Genomic DNA, 24912 nt, shown 5'->3' on the forward strand with positions numbered 1-24912 from the left:
ACCATTTGCCAAATTATTTGACATTTAAAATTCACTGTCTGTAAAAGAATTAACATAAAAAAGAATGGCATTATTTGATTGGTCAAAAATATCAAGACTCTCTATGATTGGTAGATACATGATCAAAAACACGATGAGCTATGTGGTAAATGACACAATGAGCTAGGAGCTCATGCCCATTTGATGGTGGTCCAGGGCTGAAATTCTTAAACCGACGTAAAAAAAAGTGCACCATAGACAAAAATATTGTGACACAAATGAACATTGAACACGTCAAAATCAGTTTTTATTCATAGCGATTGATACGAAAAGATGTTTTGAAGATGTATTTGTTGATATTAAATTGGTTTTGGAGTGCCTAGGATTTACCATTAATTAACAAAGTAAAATTTCAGTGCACAGGATTACAGAAGAACTCAAAATGAAGGCTATTCTTGCAACAGTGATTAGTCTTGCACTCACGACTGTGGTTATTGGCAATGCCTATTACCAGAAAAAGCAGTTTTATCCTTCGATAGTGTATTTAACTAACTCCAATCCTAGCATGGCAGTAAGTTAATTATATATTCTACTTATAGCAGTATGATTTAAACAGTTCTCATAGTTATCTTCTTGATCCATTTCAAAACAATGTTGACTTGATTTTACCAGATTGTTTTGTGTCACGGCCGGCTGTACATTGTAAAACTTCTAGAAATGTGTCTTTATTGGTAGTTTTATTACTTTCCTTTGGTCAATAGAAGGATTATAGAATTGATAACAATTTTTATTTACTCTCAATGTTTTGCAGGTGATGTACTTGCAAGCTTTTATACTTGTTCTCCTGATAGGCAAGCTGTTGCGGAAAATATTCTTTGGGCACCTTCGTCCTGCAGAATTTGAGGTGAGCCCATTTATTTTAATATTTTATATAAAAAAAAACTATTTGTTAGTCCTAAATAACATGCTGTAGTCTAGCTATTAAAAACCAATAAAGTAATAGTTACAACAATACCAATTAGGAGTGATTTAGTTAATTGTTAGCAAAACTAGTTAAAGCTAAATCTTTTGAAATATTTGTGTTAAAAATTTTAATTGATTTTAATGTTGCAGTCTGCTAATTTGTAATAATTTATTAACACTATTTATTTATTTATGCATTTTTTACAGCATTTAATAGAAAGGTCATGGTATGCAATCACAGAAACCTGCTTGGCATTTACGGTATTTAGAGATGACTTCAATCCAAAGTTTATTGCACTATTTACTCTCCTGCTGTTTTTGAAAGCATTCCATTGGCTTGCCGAAGACCGTGTGGACTATGTAAGTTATTTATATTACACAGCTACTTCATTTTTACTGCAACAGTGAAAGGTTTTTAAATTTATTGTTTTCTTTAACATTGCAAAGTAATGAGCTGCTGATTGTTACTAGGTTTACTTTTTACTGAAAAAATTTCTAAAATTTATATAATAAAGACAGGATTAATCTTGTAAAAAGATTTTTACTACTAATTATCCACAGATAATGTCACAGGCACCAGCTGTTATTTGAAGAAGTTATTTTTTTGTTTGATCTAACTGGCTTGACTCAAATATTAATACATACCACAAAGTCATGATAACATTGATTATTATAATAGCACAAGCTTATCTTTCACAGATGGAGAGGAGTCCAGTAATTGGCTTGCTATTTCACGTTAGAATTTTGAGTCTGTTGGTGTTGCTAGCTCAGGCAGACTTCTACTTTATTCACCATGCGTACCAGGTCACCGCCTCCAAAGGGCCATCCGTGCAACTTGTGTTTGGCTTCGAGTACAGCATACTGCTAATCATGATTGCCAATATTTTGATCAAGGTAAGATTTTAAGAACTTATTGTATTTTTACTTTTTTATTAGTAGACATGCCTATTACCAGTCGAATGAGACCATGGTAGCAATTGACTTCTATTGTGTCTTGTTTCAGTGGCACTTGAAGGGCTACCTTTTATGATGTAAAAATTATTTTACAGGACAATAAAATTAAATTAATAATTGCTTATCATTTTCCTGGTAAATGTCAGTCCGAGTGTGATGTGCCAGTGAATAGATTGATGTTCAATGTGTGGTGTAGTGTTTAAAAAAATATGGGTTTTTGTTTTTTATTGTAACCCTTTTTATGGCAGTGGGAATATAGCTCCCACTAATTTTATTCCCTTGTCTTAAAGTTAAAAAATCAATGAAAAATTTGCTTAAATGGCTTAAATAATATAGCCAGTATTATTTATTGTAGTATGTGCTTCACGCCATCGACTCGCGATGGGAGACGCCATGGGAGAGTAAAGCCGCGGTTCTGTTGTACACTGAGCTGGCGATCAACTTTCTCAAAGTGCTTCTGTACCTCGGCTTTGTGGCCGTAATGGTTCGCATCTACACCCTGCCGCTGTTCGCCTTCCGACCCATGTACGAGACAATGAGGTAAGTTTTTAATTTTATTTATATTTTCTTAAATGATAGGTAACTACTAGAAGTTCTAATGGAAGTTTTAAAATTGATGTGTCTAAATTCTTTGCATAACAATGTATGTGATGACATCATTAGAACTCAAAAAAGTGTAATGAATAATGCATTTTAGTTTAAAGTACAGTATAGTCAAACATATTTGAAGACAGTGTTCAACAATATTTTTAGTTATGAAACTGTTGTAACTGTTCTATCAAAAGCAATTAACTAATAAAGTCAAGGAGTACATCAGTCATACAACAACGTTTTCTATTTTTACACATAACAGGAGCTTCAAGAAGGCCTACAACGACGTGGTGTTGTCGCGGCGCGCGATCCGCAACATGAACACCCTGTACCCAGACGCGACAGCCGCCGAGCTCGCCGCCGCCGACAACGAATGCATCATATGCCGCGAGGAGATGCACTCTGGTGAGCAGATGTTTCTATTGTCACACCACAGGCGCTTCAAGAAGGCCTACAACGACGTGGTGTTGTCGCGGCGCGCGATTCGTAACATGAACACCCTGTACCCAGACGCGACAGCCGCCGAGCTCGCCGCCGCCGACAACGAATGCATCATATGCCGCGAGGAGATGCACTCTGGTAAGATGTTTCAGGATTTATTTGTTAGTTACTGATTTGGCTGCATAAACCTAGATTGCGTACATGAATAACTCAATTTTTGAGCAGGTGTGATTCTTGTATTTTGGATTGTAGATAACTTTTCGTTCGTGTGGATGAGCGATTTGAGGATAGTAGAATGATATTAATGTTTTTTTCTTACTCAAACTGACTCGAATGACTTACAAATGTACCTACAATCGTTATCTATGAGTTGAAATACCTCTGTTTTTTCTATGGATACATATTTCAACTTCTAAATGTTAGTAAACAACACGCAAAAACGAAAGTAGGCACCTGCCTTCTTTCGTTTTTGCGTGTTGTTTACTAACAAAGAAAGTCTTTTCTTTAATCGATTCGTGCTCCTAGTCCTAGGTAAACAAGGTCTAATAAAAGGACTCCATAAATCCTGAGTAAAAACAATTCCAGTTATATTAGGTCTTGCACGACCTTGACACATTTTGTATTGAGAGCAATTACGGCACGATGCAACTGCACCAAACGTCGGCTGCTGTTGCTGCCCAATGACTCGCTTACGTCTAATAAATAATTTATCTTGGTTTACCTAAAATTTAAAAACCTATTCATCAGTACTGGATCTATTCCTTTCATTTAATAAACAAATGTTAATTTGTAACACCAATTACCCATTCCACAAACTAATTAATTTACTTAGAACGTGCTGTAACTAGATAACGGATATTTAAATACTATAACTATGTAAATAATTAAATAGAAACTCAACTCATTTATTAATTTACTTTAAATTTTGCTCATCACGAGATTCAAACTGGCAACCACAGCTGGCGTCATTGACGGCCGTCCTCTAATTTTCTCATACTGTATTGTTGAAAATGTGCTGGTTTATTAACGGTTAAGTCAGCATAAGACCATTTGTAGTTTTGTAATTGTTAACGATAAATGGCAAGGTCAGAGAAACAGCTAAATGTACACTTGTTTTTATATTTATATTCATTTATTATACGGTACAGACCGAGTCGCCTGGAGACGCTCGATACGGAGGGCCGACCCCAAATAAAATGGGAAACGGCCAGGGAAAGAAGAATAATTAATTTATTATACAGTATTTTTAAGGCATTCGAGTTTAAATTCTTTTACAAAATCGTACACTCATGCTTGGTGAAATTCATTCTTGGTAACAACAAAAATAATGCTTAAAAAATATGTAGGTACGTCTCATACTTTTCGCGCGTTATACACGCAACAACACCGGTTACGCACCTACGTACCTACGTGGCTTGTTATTGTTGGTGTAAAAATACCAATGAAAACACAACGATATACATACCTAACTGTGAAAGACTAATTACAGCTCGCATTCTGTTATCAATTTATTAGCCTACTTATTTTCGTAATTGATTGTTGATATTTATAATTTTTCCTTTTATCGTTGTTGTAATGTTGTAGTAATGTATTAATTTAGTTGCCAATTTCAATTTAGTTTCACGGGAAAACTTTCGCGAAAAAGGTGAAGTGGATCAATATTTATTACTCGCCAAATGTGATTAAAAATAAAAAAGCAGAACGTGAGAGAAGTTCTGACTGTGTTATAGGGATAGAATTGTGTTGCTTGGATGTGAAAATAAAACTCGATCTTTGCAGTAGTAAGAACTTACTTTCATGTACCTATCTGGTTTTAATTTCAAATTAGGTATATTTTTAAATAGCATTCGTCCTTTCGTAACATTGACCTTTAACCGCTTATTGTCAGTTGTGTTGAAGATTTTCTTTCGTTGATACGTTTTTTGTTCGACTCTTTGCATTTCTCTTAATAGTGCGTATTACCTGGACAAAAGTGTGGTGGTTTGGTGTAACGGTGTGTGAAATTCACTAGTCTAGTTACGGGATATAGGATTTCAAATATAACGCGCTACGCGACGCTCAATTCCCAATGTTGCCCAGTGAAATACTGCGCAACACTCGAATTCAAATAATTTTATCGATTTCAAAGCAAGTAAAAATGGAAAACGAATACAGTTTTTAGGGTTTTAGGATAGTGTTCTTTTAGATAGCCCCGCCCGGATGAATGTCCAAGATAGGACAATAACTCTCGACTTCGTCTCATTGAGCTCCGAGGATACCGTCGGGTTTTAGTGGGTAGGAAGAGCGGGGCCTTCTAGCGGGGAGAGAGAGTGCCACATATCCAAAGCGTTTTTTCATCAAATCCCAAGAGGTTGCATAAGATTGCGTAATTAGTTTCTATTGTGTTTCGATTCGCGGGCCTGAAGGGTTAGATTAGATTTGTTTTTTGATATTAGTCAAATACCAAATTGCAGGTGCAAAGAAACTGCCGTGCAACCACATATTCCACGCGGCGTGCCTCCGACTGTGGTTCCAGCGGCAGCAGACGTGCCCCACGTGCCGGCTGAACGTGTTGCGCGCGCCCGCTCCCGCCGCCGAGCCCGCCGCCGCCGCCGCCACGCCGCCGGGTGCGGTGCCACCCGCCGCCGCCGTGCCGCCGCCTTTCCCGCAGATGCCGCCGCGTAAGTCTGATAATGGATGATGGTGGAGGTCGCGGAAAGCAACTTGATGCGGGCAGCGTAGGACTGGCAGTTGTGGATTTCCTTGGGGGAGAACTTTGTCCAGAAGACATTCTGTGGCTGAAACGAAGTCAGAATATAGAGCTGTAATAACATGGTATTCCATGGAGTGGAGACTGTGCGCCTACTCAGGTCACTTTGTCCAAAAGTTCGATAGAAGGACAGTCGATAGAAAAAATCAAATTTAAAACAAAATAAGTAATCAAGGCCAAAGTACTACAGCGATAATTTTAGATTTTCAAGTTAGCATAAAACCAATGAGGGTTTTCGCGAATGAAAGATCCGCTAGATGGCGGGACGTGGATGTGGGGTCTGACTGCTGCGTGATTGGTGGATTTTTACATATCTGTCAATGTCATGTCAAAAATAACCAATCATGCAGCATTTGGACCTCGCGTCTACGTATTGCCATCTGGCGGATTTTTCATTCGCGAAAACCCTCATTGCAATGCGACTGCGTAAAATTTATGGAAACTAGCGCCACCTATATTAAACGCGGCGTTGTCATTGGTTGGCGATTCTTACGCTGGTATTCACAAACGATGCTTGCATAAGTGACGCAGCAAATCGAACGCACAGCGTTGAATAGAGCTCTGTGATTGGTTCGTATGTCACCCAGTGCGTGCATGTGCACTGTGAGACCTCATATTAATGTTTGTGAATACGGGCGTTATTGTCCGAGTCCAAGCTTCATTTGGGGTCGTTGCGCCATCTTAGCGTCGTATACAGAATGAGGGCTATCGTTTTAGCGCTCACCAGTTGGCGCCACTGTAGAGTAAGGTCCTATCACTTGCTAGTAGCGAAGACAGTGGCGCCGACTGGTGAGCGCTAAAGTGGTAGGAGGACTATCGCATTTGCACTCATCAAGATGGCGCCACTGTAGAGTAAGGTCCTGTCAATCGCCAGGGGTGCCAACTGTTAAGTATAAAAACGATAGCCCTCATTGAAAGGACCTCACTATCATATTCTGTTCCAGCGATGATGGCGTGGGGCATGCCCCCTCCCCCGCCGCCGCGGCCCGCGTCGCTCGGCAACCTCAGCATGGCTGAACTCCAGCGCATGGAAGGCAACGAACGCAGGGCCGTTGAAGCTAGACTACAGGTGAACCTTCTTTCTTCTTCTATTTTGGTAGTTAAAGTTTGGGGTATTTGCTTGTGGTTTTCATGCCAAGCCCTTTTTGCAAACACTTTTGGCCCTTAATCGTTAATGGTGTCCAACTCTTTATAGCTAGTAGTGTAATGATTCTCGAGCCTCTCCCATTATGTTAGGCGTAGCAGCCCTAAAATGAGCTGCCGTGCCATCAACGGACCATTTTACAAGGGCCGCGGCCGTTCTTTTACATTATTTTATCTTATGAGTTATAAATAAACAATAAGTAATCAAACCCTCGAAAGGTTGTGGGTTCGATTCCCGCCCTAGGCAGTTCGATTTTAATCGCTAAGAAATTTTAATATCCTATGAGAGGCAATATGCACCAGTTATTTTGTGTTATGCATGAGAAACAAAATCAATCCAGGACGGGAGAGGACAACCATGAAATCGCCTATTTATTCCTGGTGTTGTACAAAAGTTTAAAATGACTTGTGTATTGTTGCAGTTGCTACGCGAGATCCAATCGATGCTGGACGCGTCGGTGCTGCTGATGCAGCAATACTCCTCCGTGGTGGGCTCGGTGGCGCAGAACCACGTCACCATCGGCACGCAGACGCTCGAAATGGGGTGGGTAATCGTTGCTATTCCAACGCTATTAATCATATTATCCAAGGCATTCCCAAAAATAGAGAAAAAGGTTTTTTACAGCATCGATCGGCACACAAACTGTCGAGATAGGTTGTGTAAACTGTTGCTAATCTAATGCCGTGCAAAGTATTTTCAAAAAGAAAGAAAAAGGTTTTTTCAGAATCGATGCGCACGCGAACTGTCGAGATGGGTCGTGTAACTGTTGCTATTCCAATGCTGTGCAAAAAGAAACTGTTTTTTTTAATACAATGATGGCCTTTTGTCCTTGAGACAAGTTTCTCTTGCCACTGCATATTTTTTTCTTACACCGCTCAAAGTACTGTTTGATGACTAGTATTTTTTACTCTTGAAACTCTTGAATATCAATGAATGTCTTTACGCCACAACTTTCTTTAAAAAACGGCCTTTGTCCTTGAGACAGGTTACCATGCAAAATGACAAGAAAAGACATGTAAATAACATCTCTGACCAATTTTTTTGCAGTCGAACAAAGGATGAACCCGATACGAAGCCAAATGTGAAGAGCGAGCCAGACGTGGTGCCGTCGACGTCGAGTCAGCCTTCGACGAGCCAGCAGCCCTCAAGCAGCCACCAGCCCTCGCCAGTCCCCTCCACGAGTGGCGTCAAGACTGAGCCGCTGATTGACAGGCCGCACGCTGACGGCGACTCTGGGTAAGTCGTAACACATTTAGCTAAACGCTATGGGGTCAAGCACTGATATTTTCCTTGTCGTGTCGACAACAAACCTACACAGCGTCAGCCCAAAACACCGCTACAAGAATGGCGTTGTTAGTAGCCTTCATTTAATCTTCCTGCGTGCAGTTGTTTGGGCACGCAGGGCACGACATCATGTCCTTCGTCGACTGGCGAACAAAACCACACTTGCACTCCAAGTTTGAGCCATCCAAGAATCTCCAGAATAATAGTGCTATGTTGCAACAAATGTGTAATCTGTTGATTGTAAATTTGCCTCCACGAGTGGCGTCAAGGCTGAGGGTCTATAGACTTAGATCTTATCTAGTAATAATAGGTGCTATTTCGCAACAAAATATGTAATATGTTGCTGTACACTCGCCTCCACCAGCGGCGTCAAGACTGAGCCGCTGATTGACAGGCCGCGCGCTGACGGCGACTCTTGATAAGCGTGCAGACGACAGCATAATATTATGACATCTTATCTCATCTATATATTGCAATAAAAATGCGTAGTCTGTTGCTGTACATCCGCCTCTACGAGCGGCGTCGACACTGAGCCGTTGGTAGACTGGCCGCGCGCTGACGGCGACTGAGTTGCCGGGCTACAGTGTACCTTTTATAATAGGTGTCATTTTGCAACAAATGTATTATTATTAATGTAGACGTAAAAAATCTGCCCCTAATTGCTGTTACAGGTCCTTAAATAACTTCGTTTATGGTCATTTAACTACTTATTCTGGATGTGAAGTTGTTGTCACAAAAAATTGGTGGTCTGGTCTTCATACCATCATTAAGCCAAACTAACTCCAGCGGTTTGCATAATAAAATAAGACCATGGTGATGACAGAACCTCTTGTTACAGAGACAAGACTGATGCTGATGCGGAGGAACTGCGAAGACGCCGACTGCAAAAGTTCACGCTGGAAAAATGAGCTTGTTGACTATGTTCTCTCGTTCCACACCTATCTTACTGTTATTTAATGTACAAAGTGTCTCTGTATGTGTAAGCATTGTGTATTCTAATCAAAATATGTGTATTTATGTTCTTGTAAATATAATGCGATATATACATGAATACATAACTTGATGATTTACTTTCTTATTCCATACAATTAATTAAAATTCACAGAGATTATAAAAATACAGCGGAAAAGTATTTTCCTTAAAAACGTGATTAAAGAATGATTAGAAGTTTACTTAAATTTTGTTTTCTATTTATAAAGTAAGTAAGTTACATCATTTTAGAACTATTTTGAAGCATTGAAATAAAAGAATGAGAAATTAGATAACATTATTTTAATCTATTCTATTATTTTTTAAATACATATTCAATTAGCCTAGCAATTGTAAAAAGCGTTAATGTAACCATACACTTTTGGGTTGTAGTTTTCTAATACAGGCATACCACCAAAGTATTTACTTGTGCCATACAGTTGCATGTTATTCTTGCAGTACCAGACATTTTTAGTTCCTTCATTTCCATCAACATTCAAGGTGTTCAATTCAAGTACACCAAAGTGATAATTTTGTCCATCAGTTTGTATGCAATTAATGTACACTGGTTCAGGTAAATCTTTCACATTTTCCTGAAACAAACAACAAATTACCTTTACAATAAAAGATGGATACTCATTATTCCACACCACATAAAAGAAATACAAAAATGATACAGCACAATTTGGGGAAGAGTTAAAAATAAATAAATAGATAGAATAAATACTACACAGAACTCACTAAAAATACACTAATTGTTATGATAAACAACTTACCCCATGCAATTGTTTTGCATAAGCAGAGGCGACAGTAAAAGCATGTGTAAGAGACCGACCAAGGATCTGGTTTTGTGTGACTGGAGTTTCATAAAGGTTGCCAACCTCTGTGGCATTGTAATGCAGCCATGTTGTATGAGGGTGGCGCATGTTAACAGTTGGTTTGATAGCTAAAAAAAGAGATTCCAACTTTTATCCTTTTTTATAAAGTTACAATAAAAAGTAAATGAAAGAGGCATCAATACTTACGATATCTACTAGTTTCACTATAAAAATGATCCATATCCAAAGTAATAGTGTGTTTTATAGGATACAAATCTGGTATCTCAACAAATGGTATGTCACTTTCTGTCTCGTGCTTTACAGGTTTATTACTAGTCACTAGAATGTTGCATATGTCTTGAAATTGGAATAGGTCGTCTTCTTTATCAAATGTTGTCTGTGCCCTAACATCATTGACAACATACTTTGTTTGCGTGACTTCTGTGTCACTGCTTTTCTCTATCAGTTGGAGAAGCCGGTTTGTTAGAATTTGGCTGGAATTCAAATAATAAATTAAAATATAGAAAGGAACGAAAAATTAATTTGATATTTAGTATAAATAATACTTTAAGAAGAATACTTACTTTCGCCTTCTGTCTGTGATACCCAGTATCCTAGGGAAGTTGTATGCTGGACGCGCCGGATCTTTAATTTTAGGTAACTTTTCCTGTTCACAGTCAAAGACATTGGCTGACAATATAGCTTTTTTGACATTCTCATGTATCGCTTTAGGAGCTGCGATTTGAGCAAGCTCCTCTATTTTTACAGGTAACTTGTCTTCAGCAATAATGGTTTTAGTCAAAACCTGGGCTTGAGAAATTCCTTCAAGAAGAACATTAGTGTTCTTTAGAGTGTAGCAAGGTTTCTCTTTGTAATTTGGATGATTTTCATCAAGGGGCAGAGGCAGTTCATACTGTCCAACAATGTTTAATCTGAAATAATTTTGTAAATTTTAAATGAAATCGAATAAAATAGTCTATAGCAGACTTTATATATTGTTTATTTACAAAAGTTAATAAAGCAAACACACGTTTCATGGGTTTCAGGTTTATCTTTTACGAATTCTAGAGCATCTTCCACAGGGATCCCCTTTGCTTTCAAAGCGTCTTCGACACCAGTGTCCACAGGTACGCGTTTGCCTTGTATCATCCAATGTTTTTTGAACATAAATCCAATATGTTGTCGATATAAGACCTGAGAAAGCTTCATTGCTAACTAATTTCACTCGTTTTGTGAAAATTAAATAAATCTAGTAAAATATAACCTCAAATCAGCCGTTCAATCAATGACATTGACAGCTTTCGTGAGAAAAAGTATCTTTTTGCTGGAAAAGGCAAAGACATAACGCTATACAGCCAAGAAGTCAGGTTTTATTTTTCTTACATTAGTTACATAAAAATAAATGATGTGATGAATGATTATTAAAATGGGACCCCTCCCTTCTCTCGTTCACGATCACATGATGTTATGGTTACTAAACCACATTCAATAAAAATAAAAAAAGCTGCCTTATCCAGCTTCACTTTCCCGCCAAATAAAAAAAGTGCGTATCTTCAGTCTGGACTCTGTCTGGACGATAGTCTTCTTCAATCTTCTTCACAGATGAGACAGGGGTCTTCTTGACCGAGATTAGTTAGCAATTTTCAAGTTTTAATGTAAATTACGTTAGTGCTTTCTTTCTTTGTGTAACTTTGGATTAAAGAGGAGTAGTGGCGGGTAACTTATTCTGCACTTAGATTTATTTGTATTGCTTTATACTAAGGTTGGTAACTTGGTAGTTAACATTTCAGTTGGTTTTTAGCAAAATATGAACCGTGCGTGGCCCACAGTTCCAGCTACCCATTTTCGTTTTTGCTTTCGCTTTCATCAAATGGTAATTCTTTTGTGATAGAACGAGATGACATGACCGGAAATTGGTAGCTAGAAATGTGGCCCACAGCCCACTGTAAGATGGTATCGGCACCATGTTGGCACATGTACTGGGCCGGTTCTCCTCAATCCGTCCCCCGGACACTGCCCGAGCCGAGGTCCGAGCCTACCGTGGCACCCTCAGGCCGCGTCCGTAGTCCCCTCGATCAGCAGGCCCACTAGAGTGAGCCCGCCGTACGTGTGAGACTTTGGTCCAACACCGCGGTGGGCAACCCTCTAGTTGGGTTCGCCACTGATCGGGCGCCTTATGCGCTCGATACGGCCCTATCGCGAACGTCGGTCTGGGACCGACGCGGACGAGCCTTCGCTTCGCGAAGCCCACACTCGGCCTCGTCGGCGCGCGCACCGACGATCGCCAAACGGCTAGAGTACCCTCTGTACTCGCCACTCTGCCCGGTGAAGCTGGAAAAGCTCCTTAAGCTACCAGCGCGTGTCCCTTAAAAAAAAACCCATGTTGGCTGTGGCCAAGAGAGATCGCTATCACAACGACCGATTTCACGATGCGCCACCTTGCGGAATAAATAGGTACGCAGTGTAAAAAAAGTTTTTTCTATCTGGGAATCGAACCCAGGACTTTACCTACTCTGATAGAGAGAACTCTACTCTTTTGAGTTATTCAGTAGCGGTAATTTGTATTCTCACTTTTCTGGTGATTTTTATTTTTATCTAGCTTTTTTAGATTGCTAAGATTGAAAGTCATAGTTAAATGAAAGAAAACAATGAGTCATTTCGTAAATATATATATTTAAATTTATATCTTCCATCAATACATACAACGACACTTATACATTCAAAAATTTGGCCGTAACTACTATAGGTCTCACTTTAAAATGGCATTGAACGTTCATCGCGGTAGGTATCAACAACAATAGGGCTCGAAGATAGGTATTGTAACTGCGAATCAACCATACTTACAAACTTACGCATTTATGGAGTATACATTAGACCTACAATTGATGACGGGGAAGACATTGTTCTTTTTTGTAACAAAATTTCGACTTCTCAAAATTAAGAAAACAGCACCTTACGAAAAAATTAAAAATAAACCACCGACCGAATTGCACATGACAAAAAAGTATGATATTGATGGAGGAGAAATACCTTTACAAAATAAAACTTATCGAAATATCTTCGGTGTATGCTAGGATCTACAAAAATTGAAAATAATACAACTAATTAATTTCATAACTAGTAAGACATACAATCCCTTACCACGAGATCAGCGACAAGTGACGTCACCCGGTGTTGTTAACATTTTCGTTTGCAGTTTGGATATTCTCAGTGAAACTGTTTGCACTGGCGATGGTGTCGATGTTCAATAAACTTAAATGAGGAAAATGAAATTTTGGAATAAAAGACAGATGAGAAGTCCCCTTTGGTAATTTAACGATAGGGGAAAGTAGTACGAGTTGATCCCCTGGGGTAAGATGATCCTTCGCGATTGTGCTGAAACCACTAACGTCATTTAGTTTCTTTCACTGGTAAAACATAGCTCTGGATACCTTCCCGCCTCAGTCAAATCGTAATGGTGAGGTGAGCGATACATCGAATTTGACGAGAAAAAAGAAAAATTGTGTACTTCTGATCTAAAATAGGCATGACTTTGAGCTTATGTTACTTTTATTCAAACAATGTTAAATGTAATTACTGTTGTCTTTAGGCTTTCTATTATGTTTAATTTTAATATTTTGGCCATAAAAACATGGCCGCGTACTTGTAGATTATTTTAGCAAATATTTAACAAAAAGTGGGACTTGGGTCAAGATGATCCCTTCCTATATGTACAAGATGATCCCTGCCAATTAAAACAAAAAAGGCAATGGAGTAGGTAAAGGGAAGTCAAATTAAAGAAAGAGAACTTCATATAACTCACCTGAGTCTGAAGAAGATGATACTGAGTGGCTGTACTGAACAGAAAAGTTTTCAAGCGATACCAAGGGTGAAGGATGGATAAAATGTTATGCAAGTGGAAAATGGGGCCATATAGCATGTGCTGGGGTATAGGGTGATGAAGCAGGTGAATTTATTTGTGATATATGCAACACAGCTCCAGCCAAAAAGCGTTTAAATTATTTAATTTATTTTTAGCAGGTACTAAGAAAGAATAAGTTATTTTCGTTATTTAATTCGTAAATGTTTTTCTTTTCTAACTTTTTAACGATTTGTTCGCATAATTAGGTACTCCGAAAGGAGTACAATCAGAAAAGAATAAATCATAGAATAGAATCATAGGGATCATCTTACCCCTACCTGGGGGATCATCTTACCCACAGGGGTGTACAAGATGATCACTTAGTAAGGTTTTGCAAAAAATTAAATATTTTAATGAAACCTCAATTAATTTCTGGTTTTGAGTATAAGTAAAGTTGGATAGATAAATATACTAGTAGTAATCGTCTTTATTTTTGGTTTACCTTGAAAAATATGTATTTTACAGCGATTCCCGCTTAAGGGGATCATCTCGTACTACTTTCCCCTATGTTTACCAATTGGTGGGAATTTTAGATTAAAAAATCTTTGGACTTTTGGGTATTAAATATTTAAAAATCGTTCTATTTCTGTCATTTTAACTATGCATTAATTTAACCGCATATTGCAACAATTTGCGAATCAAACATACAACACTTATTACCTATTATAATATAATACCTAATTATTTTTATAAAGTAACAAAATTAACTTATATTTACAGTTATCGTTAAAATTATAGCCGAAATTTTCTATTTTAGCACTAAAGTTTTCAGTTTCGACAAAATTGACTTTTAATTTCAGGGGTAGATACCAAAGATGCAGTACCTTTGTGGCACTTGACTACGATTCGTTACAAGTAATATCATTAAATAGATGTAGTGCCTCATAATACTGGCGCTTACCACATTAAAACAATGATAATGAATGCTTTCTGCAAAAACGAACAATAACAGCAAATTTAAGGCACCGTTGGTTATTCTGGTAGGTAGGTACTTAGTAATAAAATTGTGTTGTGAAACGGCGTGCACGCGAGCGATACAGCGAAGGACTCGTTAGCAATACCTGCGGCATTTGACAAACTGATGAAACTGTGTTTATCGCTCGCTGAGCAGCCCCTCATGAAATAGAACCTTGAGTATGGGTTAGTAGTTAATAATATAAAATCCACTGGTGGTTGTGTATGAGATCAAATCCGACATTATTAGGTGAAAGTTTTCATACAAACAAAGCTAAAGAACCTGTTGTAGTAGTTATTATTTTAGATTAAATACAAACGCGACTAACTGATAGGAAGATTCAGTTCACGAGTTCAAAATCGTATCGATACGTGTTTTAAAATTATCGTGTATCTTATTAAATATTCTGGTATTATGTAGGTACCATGTTTCTGATGATTTTTTAATAATATTTTTGGTCTACATAATGCAGCTGAAAAGTGAAATCGAAAACTGGCAACAAGTACAAGGATGTACGGTATTTTTTGTGTAAATTCATTTCAGTCGGAAAAATCTTCATAAAAGCGAGCAACGCAAGCTGTCTTGTGTTTTATTCGCAAGTATTTATTTTCATATAAACATGGTTGTTAGACAGCTAATCGTCACACGTTTTTACGAAGTGTTGTATGCGAAGAGATTGATAGAGCTGGTCGAAGTACATCGTATGGTGTGTCGAGTGAGGGTGGGTGGCGGCGCGCTTCTTCTCAGTCGTCGTCTTTCTTCTCCATTTTGGGCTCATACATCGCATGCAGCTGTTCCGGTGATATACTGCGAAATAAAAATATCACGTTAGAATGTTGTCTGGTTTATAAGTAAACTCAAATCGGTTTCATATGTGCAATTCATTATATTTTATTACTTGTTCATTTTCGCGCAACAGAGGTGTTTTTCAGGAAAATGTATGTAATTAGGTAATGTAGGGTAATGTATAATGTTATCGCATTCATTTAGGCGTGTGTACCTTAATAAATTTTAAAGTAAAGTTGACAAGAAATATTCTATAGAAATAACACTTATATATTGCTCTCTATGTTAAATGAACACCAGGAAGAAACAAACTGAAATAATTGGAATTAATTCGTACTCTACTTGAAACAGTATAAAACACTGATTTAGCCTATAGCACATCAGCACACACCACATTCACTTGAGTTAGATAAAGTACACATCTTTACTGAAACTAGGTAGGTACGCATGAAGTCTAGAAAAAAAAAAGGCGAGTATTCGCGCTAGCTTTTTCCCCGCCTAGGGTTATGGGATTATTCCCACCTCTCGTTGCAATTCCTGTGTAGCCAGGATCTACCTCTTGACCGCTAATAAAAACCCAACCGGTGAATGTCAAGTTCCACATACAAATGTCATCATTATCATTAACAGCCCTTTACATTCCACAGCTGGACTATGATCCTCCTCCACTATGGTAGAGAACCATAATCCCTTTAATAAACACTCATATTCAAATGTAGTCATTAATCCCGCTTGGGTTTAGCTCATTACAGTTTGCAGCTGGATCTAAAATCTAAAGTATAAAACCACATAAATCGTAAAGTTCTTACCCGAGCAAGCTCTGCAGGTCACACACGAAGCGGTAGACATAACGCTTGCCGGCAGTCTTGTGGATGATGTTCTTGTCGTAGTAGTAGCGCAGGCCTCGCGACAGCTTCTCGTAGTTCATCTTGGGCTTGTTCTTGCGGATCCCCCAGCGCCTTGCCACCTGCATCGAGTTAATGGAATTTCATTATCAACTTATCTTTACAAAATACATACATACTCTCGAAAAACAAAACGCTTTTTCTGGCGCAGTCGGGTAAAAACATAATTCCTAACTCGCTACACGATAAATCATTAATTTATAAGAAGCGAAGCATAACTTTTAAGTTTTTATTACTTGTTTATTGAAAAGTTACATCATTGACATCATTTACGAACAAAAGTTATGAAAAAAGTTTTATGAAACTTTGTAATCCATTACCTATTGCACCTCGCCAACGCAAATGTTCAATTATTATTTAATTGCTGTGCTTTATTTTATTCTATGGTTGCTATTGTACAAAAGAAGTTGAAGTGCTTTATATTCAGTCATTAAGTAGTCGAAAAAAAAACAAAAGAATGCTTATCGAACGTCTATGTAGCTCATTTGTTTTAGCTCAAAAAATTCCAAATTCAAAACCAAAGACAACGTACCTCATCGGGGTCGGTGAGCTTGAACTCCCAGCCGTCGCCGGTCCACGAGATGAAGCCCTGGCAGCTCTTGTCGGTGAGCAGCTCCAGCAGGAACTGCCATAGTTGGATGGGCCCTGAACCTGCGCACGTCATGTACAGTTGCTTTACGATATACTAGACACAGCGCCATTCGAACAACTAACGTTAGATTTTGTCTCAAAAAAGGAGTCTAAAGAAGGATAGATTATTATTGCTTCTTGACACAAATAAATGTTTCTATTTCTATTTCAGGATCTGCGATACTTTTTTTTAGAAGTCACTTTCTATAAACTAGTCTTGAAACTTTTTGCAGTGATTTTGTGACATTATTAGGCCGTTCGATTTTTCGTAGCACCATCGTAGCAACTACGTGCTACGAATGTATAAATTATGGCGAAGGTCTAAATACAATGTTATTTTAATTGAACAAGTCAAGGCATACGAGTACAACTAGCAATGAAGTAGTGTATAGTGTTTACATGATACTTCATTATTTATGTCCAATACTGCGTCATAAGGGAAAATAAGATGCTCTAACCTAACCTAACCGCGTTACGATAAATTTTTACCGAGGCATTTTATCGAATTTGCACGCATCGCATTTACAAGACTTGGAGCGAGATCAAGCGCGAAGCTCAAGACCGAACGAGATGGAGGACTGTTGTGGACGCCCTCTGCCCCATCTAGGGGACATAGGACAAGTCAAGTAAGTCACGATCAGCCCATACATTTGTCGTCTAAAATCATCAATAAGATTAACCACATAACTTTACGTAGGTATAAAAACTATAGTGAGTTTAGTAGTGTACACGCACCGGTGAAGCAGGGCCCCGAGGCGGGGTAGGCGAGCTTGTCCTGCGGAATGAGCGCGTGCTGCTCGCTCGGCCACTCGGCCCACTCGGCGCACGCGCCGCCGTACTCGGGCGCGTAGCTCTCGCCGTAGCCCTCGCCGCCGTACCTGCCGCCCGCTCCTGGGATAAGAGAAAAGAATTTATTACATTAAAGATATGTAAAGAATTGGTGTTATTAAGGTCGCATTTAGCTGACTTTTTGGTAGACGTATGTATAGATGATGTTACCTAAAGATTGAGAGCGCAAGTGCGTTGGGAATAACTAGATGACCTTAGAGCCTTATAACTCTACATAGAATTACCTATCATAGAAAAGCTAGTGGTAAAAGTGTAAAAGAGAATATTTAAACGCCGAAAGTAAGGGATGACCGCGTGATGTAGGTAGAGTCACTCAATCTTATACGGATATGAATTCAATACTACAGATATAGAGAAGTTAATGATCTCTAAAATGTGCTTGTAAAACATCATGTCGAAAGACTGAATGTCTCGTATAAATAACGAATGAATTTGCCAAAAATGTCTGGAATGAATGTAACAATTTCCAGCTCGGCGGGCCGACGACAACAATGAAAGGAGCGCTGTGCTAAATTAATGTCCGGATCAGATTTCGGGACAAACTCGTTAACAGTTGGATCTTTCATCTGTCTGTTAGCCGGCGTCGCGTTGCAGCGCGCTAATTGGTCGCCGCGGTCCGCACTTAATTGCTGGTTATTTTTGAACTTTGTGAATTACTTTTGGAAGAGGTTTCCCTTTGCTTAGATATTAAGATACTTATTTATTACTATATTCGATAGTGGAACTTAATGATGATAGGATATATCGGAACATTTCCGATTCGGAGAGAAACGTGCTCGCTATTTAGTTATTTTTAACTAGAATGGGTCCAAAATAACACTGGGGAGGCGTAGTTGCTAAGGACCTGCGCGATCTCCACGTCGATAATTGGCGAGAGGTGGCGCAGAATAGATCGGGGTTGATTCTTATTGTCGGATGCCAAGACACATTTATGGATCAAAGCCTTGTATCAACTTGAGCATTCGCAAGCAAATGAGCGGCTCATTTGGCCGAGCCGCTTAAGTGAAGAAACCTGAAGCAAGCCTGAGCACTAAGTGGACACAGAGCTTTAGTTAGGCATGTGAATGAAGTAACAAAATTATGACTGACCTCTGGGATAGGGCTTGGAGTACGCGTGCGGCTGGTACTTGGGCTCGTGCGGCAGCAGCGGCTGCGTGTGCGCGTGCGGGTGGTGGTAGTAGTCCTCCAGGTAGGAGGGCGCGGGCGGCGCGGTGGGGGGCGCGGGGTACTCCGGCTGGTAGTACTCCTCTAAAGGAGACGCGGCCGTGGGCGCGGGGGCTCCTTGCGCGCCCGACGCCTCCGTGTAGCCGTAGCCGGGGGTCTCGCGGGGACCTCCTGTTGTGTACCCGCCTGGAAATTAAATAAAGACAATACATCAACAAAGTAATTATGCTTTTTTAGTTTGTTTAATTAAATGGAGGCCTATACATGAGCTGAGTTGTTTATGTTGATGACGATATTTCACAAACGTTTTTTTTCACGGGCCTTAGGCCTTGCATTGCAGTTACGATTGTCCAAGCTTTAGGTACATTACCTTCTTGATTAAAGGGAATAGCAGAACAGGCAACAGTTTCTAAACTAAAACAGCAATGATGTTTTAATACAAGAAGTCAAAATTAAAAATATGATTTAAGGTTTTATAATATCAGATACGTTTATTTAGTGCATAAGACAACTAACGTGCAATTTGAAAGAAGTCTCAATCATTTGTCAACGCCTACAAGTTAGATCTTCGTCCAAGGTTAGATCTTAATGAAAACGTATTCGGACGAAGTATTAAAAAAGTCGTCTGGCTTTTTAACAGCACACGTTATGGTGTCAGACAAAAAGCCGTCGGTAAAACAAATCAGGACAATCGCGGCGTGCGCGGGCGCGGGCGGCGCTGGAGCGCGACCGTCGCGGTTCACGGCGCGCCCTTTGTTCTGCTACACACACCTATGCACAACGTTACTGTACGAATTTCGAATTCGAGGGTCTGCTTTGGAAAAAGATGTTTCAGTTCAATACTGAACTTTTACAAGAAAAGGGTGAAATACATCGTCAATATGGTCTCTATGTTCCGCGTACACCCACACCTATGCACAACATTACTGTACGAATTTCGAATTCGAGGGTCTGCTTTGGAAAAAGATGTTTCAGTTCAGTACTGAACTGTTATAAGAAAAGGGTGAAAGACATCGTCAATTTAGTCTCTATGTTCCGCGTACACCCACACCTATGCACAACGACGTTTGGAAAACGATTTCGATGTCTCAGCTTGTTAATGAGAGCTGTTGCAAGAGGGTGGTTTGGAAGATGTTTTGCAGCTCCATATTGAACTGTTGCAAGAAAAGGCTAAAAGACATGTTCGAAGTGGAGTACCTTCGTTTTTCACCTATGCACAATTTTATGAACTTGCTATTTGAGGGTCTCGTTTGGAAAACGATTTAGATTTCAGCAATAAAGAACTGTTGCAAGAAAGGGGTGAGATTTTTTTTTATCCACAACATTGTGGCGTTCACGCTTCAGAAAAAATGGACAACTATGTGCGTTGAGGAGTTGTAGGTAATGTGTGTGTATGGCTGGTACGAGATTGTAACAACTTATATAAATTCAGATAAGTCTGTAGGTACTTACAAAAACTTGGGAATGTGATCGTTATGAGTTATTGTATTGGCAATTTATTAAGGTATGGACGTGTATAGTTCCATGCAATAATGTATTCATGGTTTCCATGTAATTTTCATAAATAGCTATCGTGCATACAAAGTATTCGTAGCATTGACCACTAGTAACCTAGTCGTAGTTAAAACGACATCAACGTATTAGACACCGTGCTACGAAAGGGGAAAGCTTTTTATCAATTTCATTATTGTTCAAGTGTCTGTAATGATTCAGAGATATGGTCACATGTGAATGTTATGGAAACTTTTAAAAATATCTCAACCATAAAAACTGTTTCAAAGTACATGTAGAGTAGGTACCATAAATACGACGTAATTTGCATTGTTAATAGAAACTGAAACACATGCGAAATTGGAGTGTCTATAAATATACATTTTAATATTTTCAGTCATCAATCATTTGGTGCTACATGCACCTTTACATGTACAGTCGACAGCAGATCAGACTATCCATTTTTGTTGCAAAGTAGCTCCTTTCACAGCGATATTTGTACTTGTGTTTGCTTAATATGTGTATTAAGTTGACCTTTGTGATATTTTCAGTCATTATTCCATGTGCTTTTGAGTTTTCTTTTGCTTGTGGGTCTATAAATTGACCTTTATGATATTTTCAGCGATCACTCAATAGGTGCATGTAAGTTATGTTTGCTAGTGTGCGTGCGGCGTGCGCGCGGGGTCAGTAATCGCGCGCTATTGTCTGCGAGTGCTGACCGCTCGCCGTGACACGTCACGCGCTATCCGAGCGCGCGAGCCGAAACGGAATATTCCTAAGCGAAGAGTTCAGCGAAATAGAAGCGAATGGTGAAAAAGACACTTTGGCAGCTTTCAGTAATTAATTATGTGTTGTTATACAATGAAAAATAAATTTAGTCCACCCTGAAAAGCTTCCGACTTATTTTTTATTGTAAATCGAGTAATATTCATTCATTATTGAAGAACTTTGCTCTTGTCGATGATGCAATTTTCACGCATCCGTGGACTCTGCTAGCAGCACCTTTAGCACACGTTCTTTGCTGTTTCTTTCGATTGTACATGAGTTTAATCTTGGCCTACTTTTTCCTTCTCTACCTCAACTATTCCTTCGAGAATTGAGTACATAATTTAAAAAAGTGCTGAACCCTGTATAATAAATAGGGCATTTAAAAATCCCTTACGTGGTTAAGCATTTGAATATTAATAAGGTATGATTTACAAACGTCAATTATTTCCCCCTAATACATAAATATTTACGATTCGTGGGAAGTGCGATATGAGCCGAAGTTACAATGTCAGATGTACACATCCATTCATTTCCCTTCGGCGCCGGATGATGGTGGTAGATAAGATTGCTATTGTGACATTGTTTCAGTTAGTTAATGAAAGTTATAGTGAATTAGAATATTTTATGTAATAACAATAAACAATGACTAAATAATAGATTTTCCAGCTGTAACTTTAAGCAGGATTTAAAGAAACTTTAAACTATGCAGAAAAGAAAAAGTGAATACAAATCCTAATGCTTAATAAATTCAATGTTACTTATATTTGCCCCGCGGACTTGCACTTGCTAGTGCAGGTGGAATAGTAGAGTAGGCTGGTACGCGAACAGATGATAAATATATCAGGCCAAGGGGTTCTCAAATAATAAAAGAGCAAGTTGGCATAAGTTTTACGCTTGATAATACGTCCTGTAAAACTTTTGAAGTTAAGTAATTAGTTTTAATTGAAGCGAACTCAATAGTAAAATAATTTAAAACACAATGGCATTCCAATGCGAAACTAACACCCCATTTTAAGTTGAAAACACGTTCAATGTAGTTTCACGCGTAACAAACTACAGAAACGTCAGAAAATAAACAACAAAGCGCGAACAAATCACGCGGCTGTCAGTGAAACAAATAGAAATATTTTAATGAAGCAAAAGTGGCTAATTACAAGTCCTCGCTTTTCTAAAACAAGAGCAATAAATTGTGAGGAAACAGAAAAAGCACTCCCGGGAGCTGACCCTGCGACCTTCCGCGCTAGAGGACACACTCAACGCATTGTGACTGTGAGTTACTGACTCAAAATAGCTTTGCGTTCTTTGTACTAAATAGAGGATAAACCACTTACAAAGTAAATTAGATGAGAAGAAATTGTTTCCGTTTTGCTATGTTTATAAGGGTTTCATAATTGTCTGATTAAAATTAATTAACCAAAGAATCGCCTGACGGGTCACTTTGATGTCTTGAGTCGTTAGATTAATTACTTAATTGAATTAAGTGTTTATGACATTATTTTCAGAATATCCTTACAAACTAAGATATTAATCTTTGTTGTATGTTATTTATTATGATGACTCTATCTTACTATTGTATTTATAAATATTTTACGTAGGTATTATTGTAACAATTAAATGATTAATATCATTTTGTATAACTTAATTCAACATTGTGTAAGTTTTCCAATTGGATTTAGTTAGGAGCTAATACATCATTACAAGTTTTCTCAAACAGCTATGAAAAACGAAACTCATCTCATACTTTTACAACGACTCATTCACTCCACCCAACCTCGAAGTCCCAAACAATATTGGCATATTGGTATTATTGGTCATATCGTATAGATAAAACGATACACAATCTGTGGTACAAAGGAGTTTCATCTGGTACGAAACGCGCGCTCTCGCGAGGAGGCGTGGGGCGCGGCGGGGGGCGGGGCGAGCCAATCGGGCGCGGCCACGCCTCGCGCGCAGGTCGAAAGGTCGCGCCACTACTCCTCCATTGGCGCAGAACACCTCAACTGGCTGAATAGATTTTACTCCTTTGCCTCGACCGAGTCTCAGGCAAAGGAATAAAATCTATTCAGCCAGTTGCGATTGACATTCAACATCTCGTTTTTGTGTTTGGGGAAAACCCAATCCTAAAAACTGAATTAGTCTGCGAATATTCATAATAGGTGTTATAGGTAGCTACGGCTTACATTAGCAATCAAGATTGCATCTTGTGAGATTAAATACGTATGAAAAGCTTAATCAAGCAAATCTCAGTCTTGTTAATGTGCCCATTTATAGCGACTCTACATTTAAAGATGTGTAATTTATATCATTGACTAACACATTTACGGTTTAAAAAGCTGCATTTGTAATTATTCAACGGTCATCGACTTAACCTGTAATTTAACAATTGCGCACGCGCTGTACAATTGTACTGAAATTATTTGCAACAATGTTAATAGTCCTACTCCAGTCATTACGGGCGTCATATCTTTGCTATATCGCGAAAATATTCATCACAGATGAATAATTCAATAAGCGTTTCCCATATTTCTTTGAGCGCAGACAATGTTATTAGATACCTTACCTCGTCACTATACACAAGATATAATATAGTTAGGGTGTGTGTTAATTGGTCTTTACCTACGAGTATAATTTTTGAAATTAATTGGAATGAGACAAGTAATACGTACCTACTTAGAGCTACATACAGGTATGTTAGCTTCTTAATAATTCTGAGTGAAAAGTTTTATTGAATTCTGTACTTATTTTACTGCCATAACTACAATTTCAGAATTGTAAACAAAAACGTACTTGTATCTTTGCTGATCATTTCGAATCATCTTCTCACAACTGAAGAATACAGAATTAATCACTTCTCGGGACCGCTTTATCATTTTTAATAACGTGCAAGAATTCCTGCGGCAGCACATGCGACAGTAACCTTAGACCCCGCGGCAGCTGCGCGACTTTTTACTTTTAAACATGTCCGCCGAAACTCGAGACCCGCGAAAATGTTCGTTCTTTTTTTGGACGAGCACGCGCTAAGCCTGCCATATGGCGCTGATGACAAACTGGTTGTTTTTTTTGTTTTTGGCAACTAAGTTCGGGTTATGAAATTAATTTTAGCGCTTAAAGTTGAAATTATGCGAGTACCTATTTATTTAAAGTTAGATATTATTTTTGTTGCTCACCTACTCAATTCATGAAGCTAAACAAATAAGTGTAAATACCTATTGATGATAAACATTAGGTAGAAAGAACATAGGTCATTAACTAAGCAAATGTACGTAAAATGAAATATAGTTAAATAAAGAGCATGATTTTCACTTCAGGTTACGATGAACTTTCAGAATTGTTATTTTACATTTTTGAACATCTATTAAGCTTGCTATCGTCACTCATAGAAAACTAGCTCAGAATATTTTTGCATTGGCTTTCTGCTAATTTAGATAATTTAATTTGTTTGCCACGAATAACTTTCAAGTGGATCGCGCCAATTCCCATTTGAGAACGGAAGTCGAAATATGAATTTTTAAAATTAGAAGCAATGCCGGGCGCAGGTGAACGCTGGGTGACAGTCGATGTCGTTCGCGCG

At 38.6% G+C, this 24912-nt stretch overlaps 3 protein-coding genes across 7 annotated transcripts in view; 1 reads left to right on the plus strand and 2 right to left on the minus strand.

Moving 5' to 3' along the window:
• Positions 1-257: 257 nt before the first annotated feature.
• LOC135080607 (E3 ubiquitin-protein ligase synoviolin B) lies at positions 258-9163 on the plus strand. Its single transcript, XM_063975282.1, has 11 exons — positions 258-550; positions 791-883; positions 1150-1302; positions 1642-1836; positions 2252-2436; positions 2750-3066; positions 5382-5588; positions 6622-6746; positions 7243-7364; positions 7869-8057; positions 8944-9163. Exons 1-11 carry the CDS (start codon positions 422-424, stop codon positions 9011-9013), a joined length of 1785 nt encoding a protein of 594 aa, XP_063831352.1. The 5' UTR covers positions 258-421; the 3' UTR covers positions 9014-9163.
• A 199-nt stretch (positions 9164-9362) lies between these two features.
• Positions 9363-11186, minus strand: LOC135080608 (large ribosomal subunit protein mL37). The gene is made up of 5 exons (XM_063975283.1): positions 10923-11186; positions 10477-10824; positions 10100-10386; positions 9851-10020; positions 9363-9667 (listed from the first exon to the last, which is right to left on the minus strand). Exons 1-5 carry the CDS (start codon positions 11099-11101, stop codon positions 9419-9421), a joined length of 1233 nt encoding a protein of 410 aa, XP_063831353.1. The 5' UTR covers positions 11102-11186; the 3' UTR covers positions 9363-9418.
• Positions 11187-15171: 3985 nt separating this feature from the next.
• Positions 15172-24912, minus strand: part of LOC135080609 (ETS-like protein pointed) — a 154304-nt gene continuing 144563 nt past the window's right edge. For 4 of the 5 annotated variants that reach the window (XM_063975285.1, XM_063975286.1, XM_063975289.1 and 1 more), the window contains 5 exons: positions 19008-19268; positions 17805-17960; positions 16972-17090; positions 16344-16501; positions 15172-15555 (listed from right to left, as the gene is read on the minus strand). In XM_063975285.1, the coding sequence (XP_063831355.1) occupies positions 15492-15555; positions 16344-16501; positions 16972-17090; positions 17805-17960; positions 19008-19268 (758 nt within the window). In that variant the 3' untranslated portion in view covers positions 15172-15491. The remainder of the gene's footprint in view (positions 15556-16343; positions 16502-16971; positions 17091-17804; positions 17961-19007; positions 19269-24912) is intronic. The other variant, XM_063975287.1, reaches the window with a different exon arrangement.

The sequence above is a fragment of the Ostrinia nubilalis genome, chromosome 18 (genome assembly GCF_963855985.1).
Source record: "Ostrinia nubilalis chromosome 18, ilOstNubi1.1, whole genome shotgun sequence".
NCBI classification, from domain to species: Eukaryota; Metazoa; Arthropoda; class Insecta; order Lepidoptera; family Crambidae; genus Ostrinia; species Ostrinia nubilalis.

Excerpts from the sequence above, each read along its gene's own strand:
- LOC135080607 (XM_063975282.1), top strand. The coding sequence starts at position 422 with ATGAAGGCTATTCTTGCAACAGTGATTAGTCTTGCACTCACGACTGTG. Across the intron at positions 3,067-5,381 it reads CCGCGAGGAGATGCACTCTG|GTGCAAAGAAACTGCCGTGC; the intron begins GTAAGATGTTTC and ends ACCAAATTGCAG. Across the intron at positions 5,589-6,621 it reads TTTCCCGCAGATGCCGCCGC|CGATGATGGCGTGGGGCATG; the intron begins GTAAGTCTGATA and ends ATTCTGTTCCAG.
- LOC135080608 (XM_063975283.1), bottom strand. The coding sequence starts at position 11,101 with ATGAAGCTTTCTCAGGTCTTATATCGACAACATATTGGATTTATGTTC. Across the intron at positions 10,021-10,099 it reads TAGTGAAACTAGTAGATATC|CTATCAAACCAACTGTTAAC; the intron begins GTAAGTATTGAT and ends CTCTTTTTTTAG. Across the intron at positions 9,668-9,850 it reads ATGCAAAACAATTGCATGGG|GAAAATGTGAAAGATTTACC; the intron begins GTAAGTTGTTTA and ends TGTTTGTTTCAG.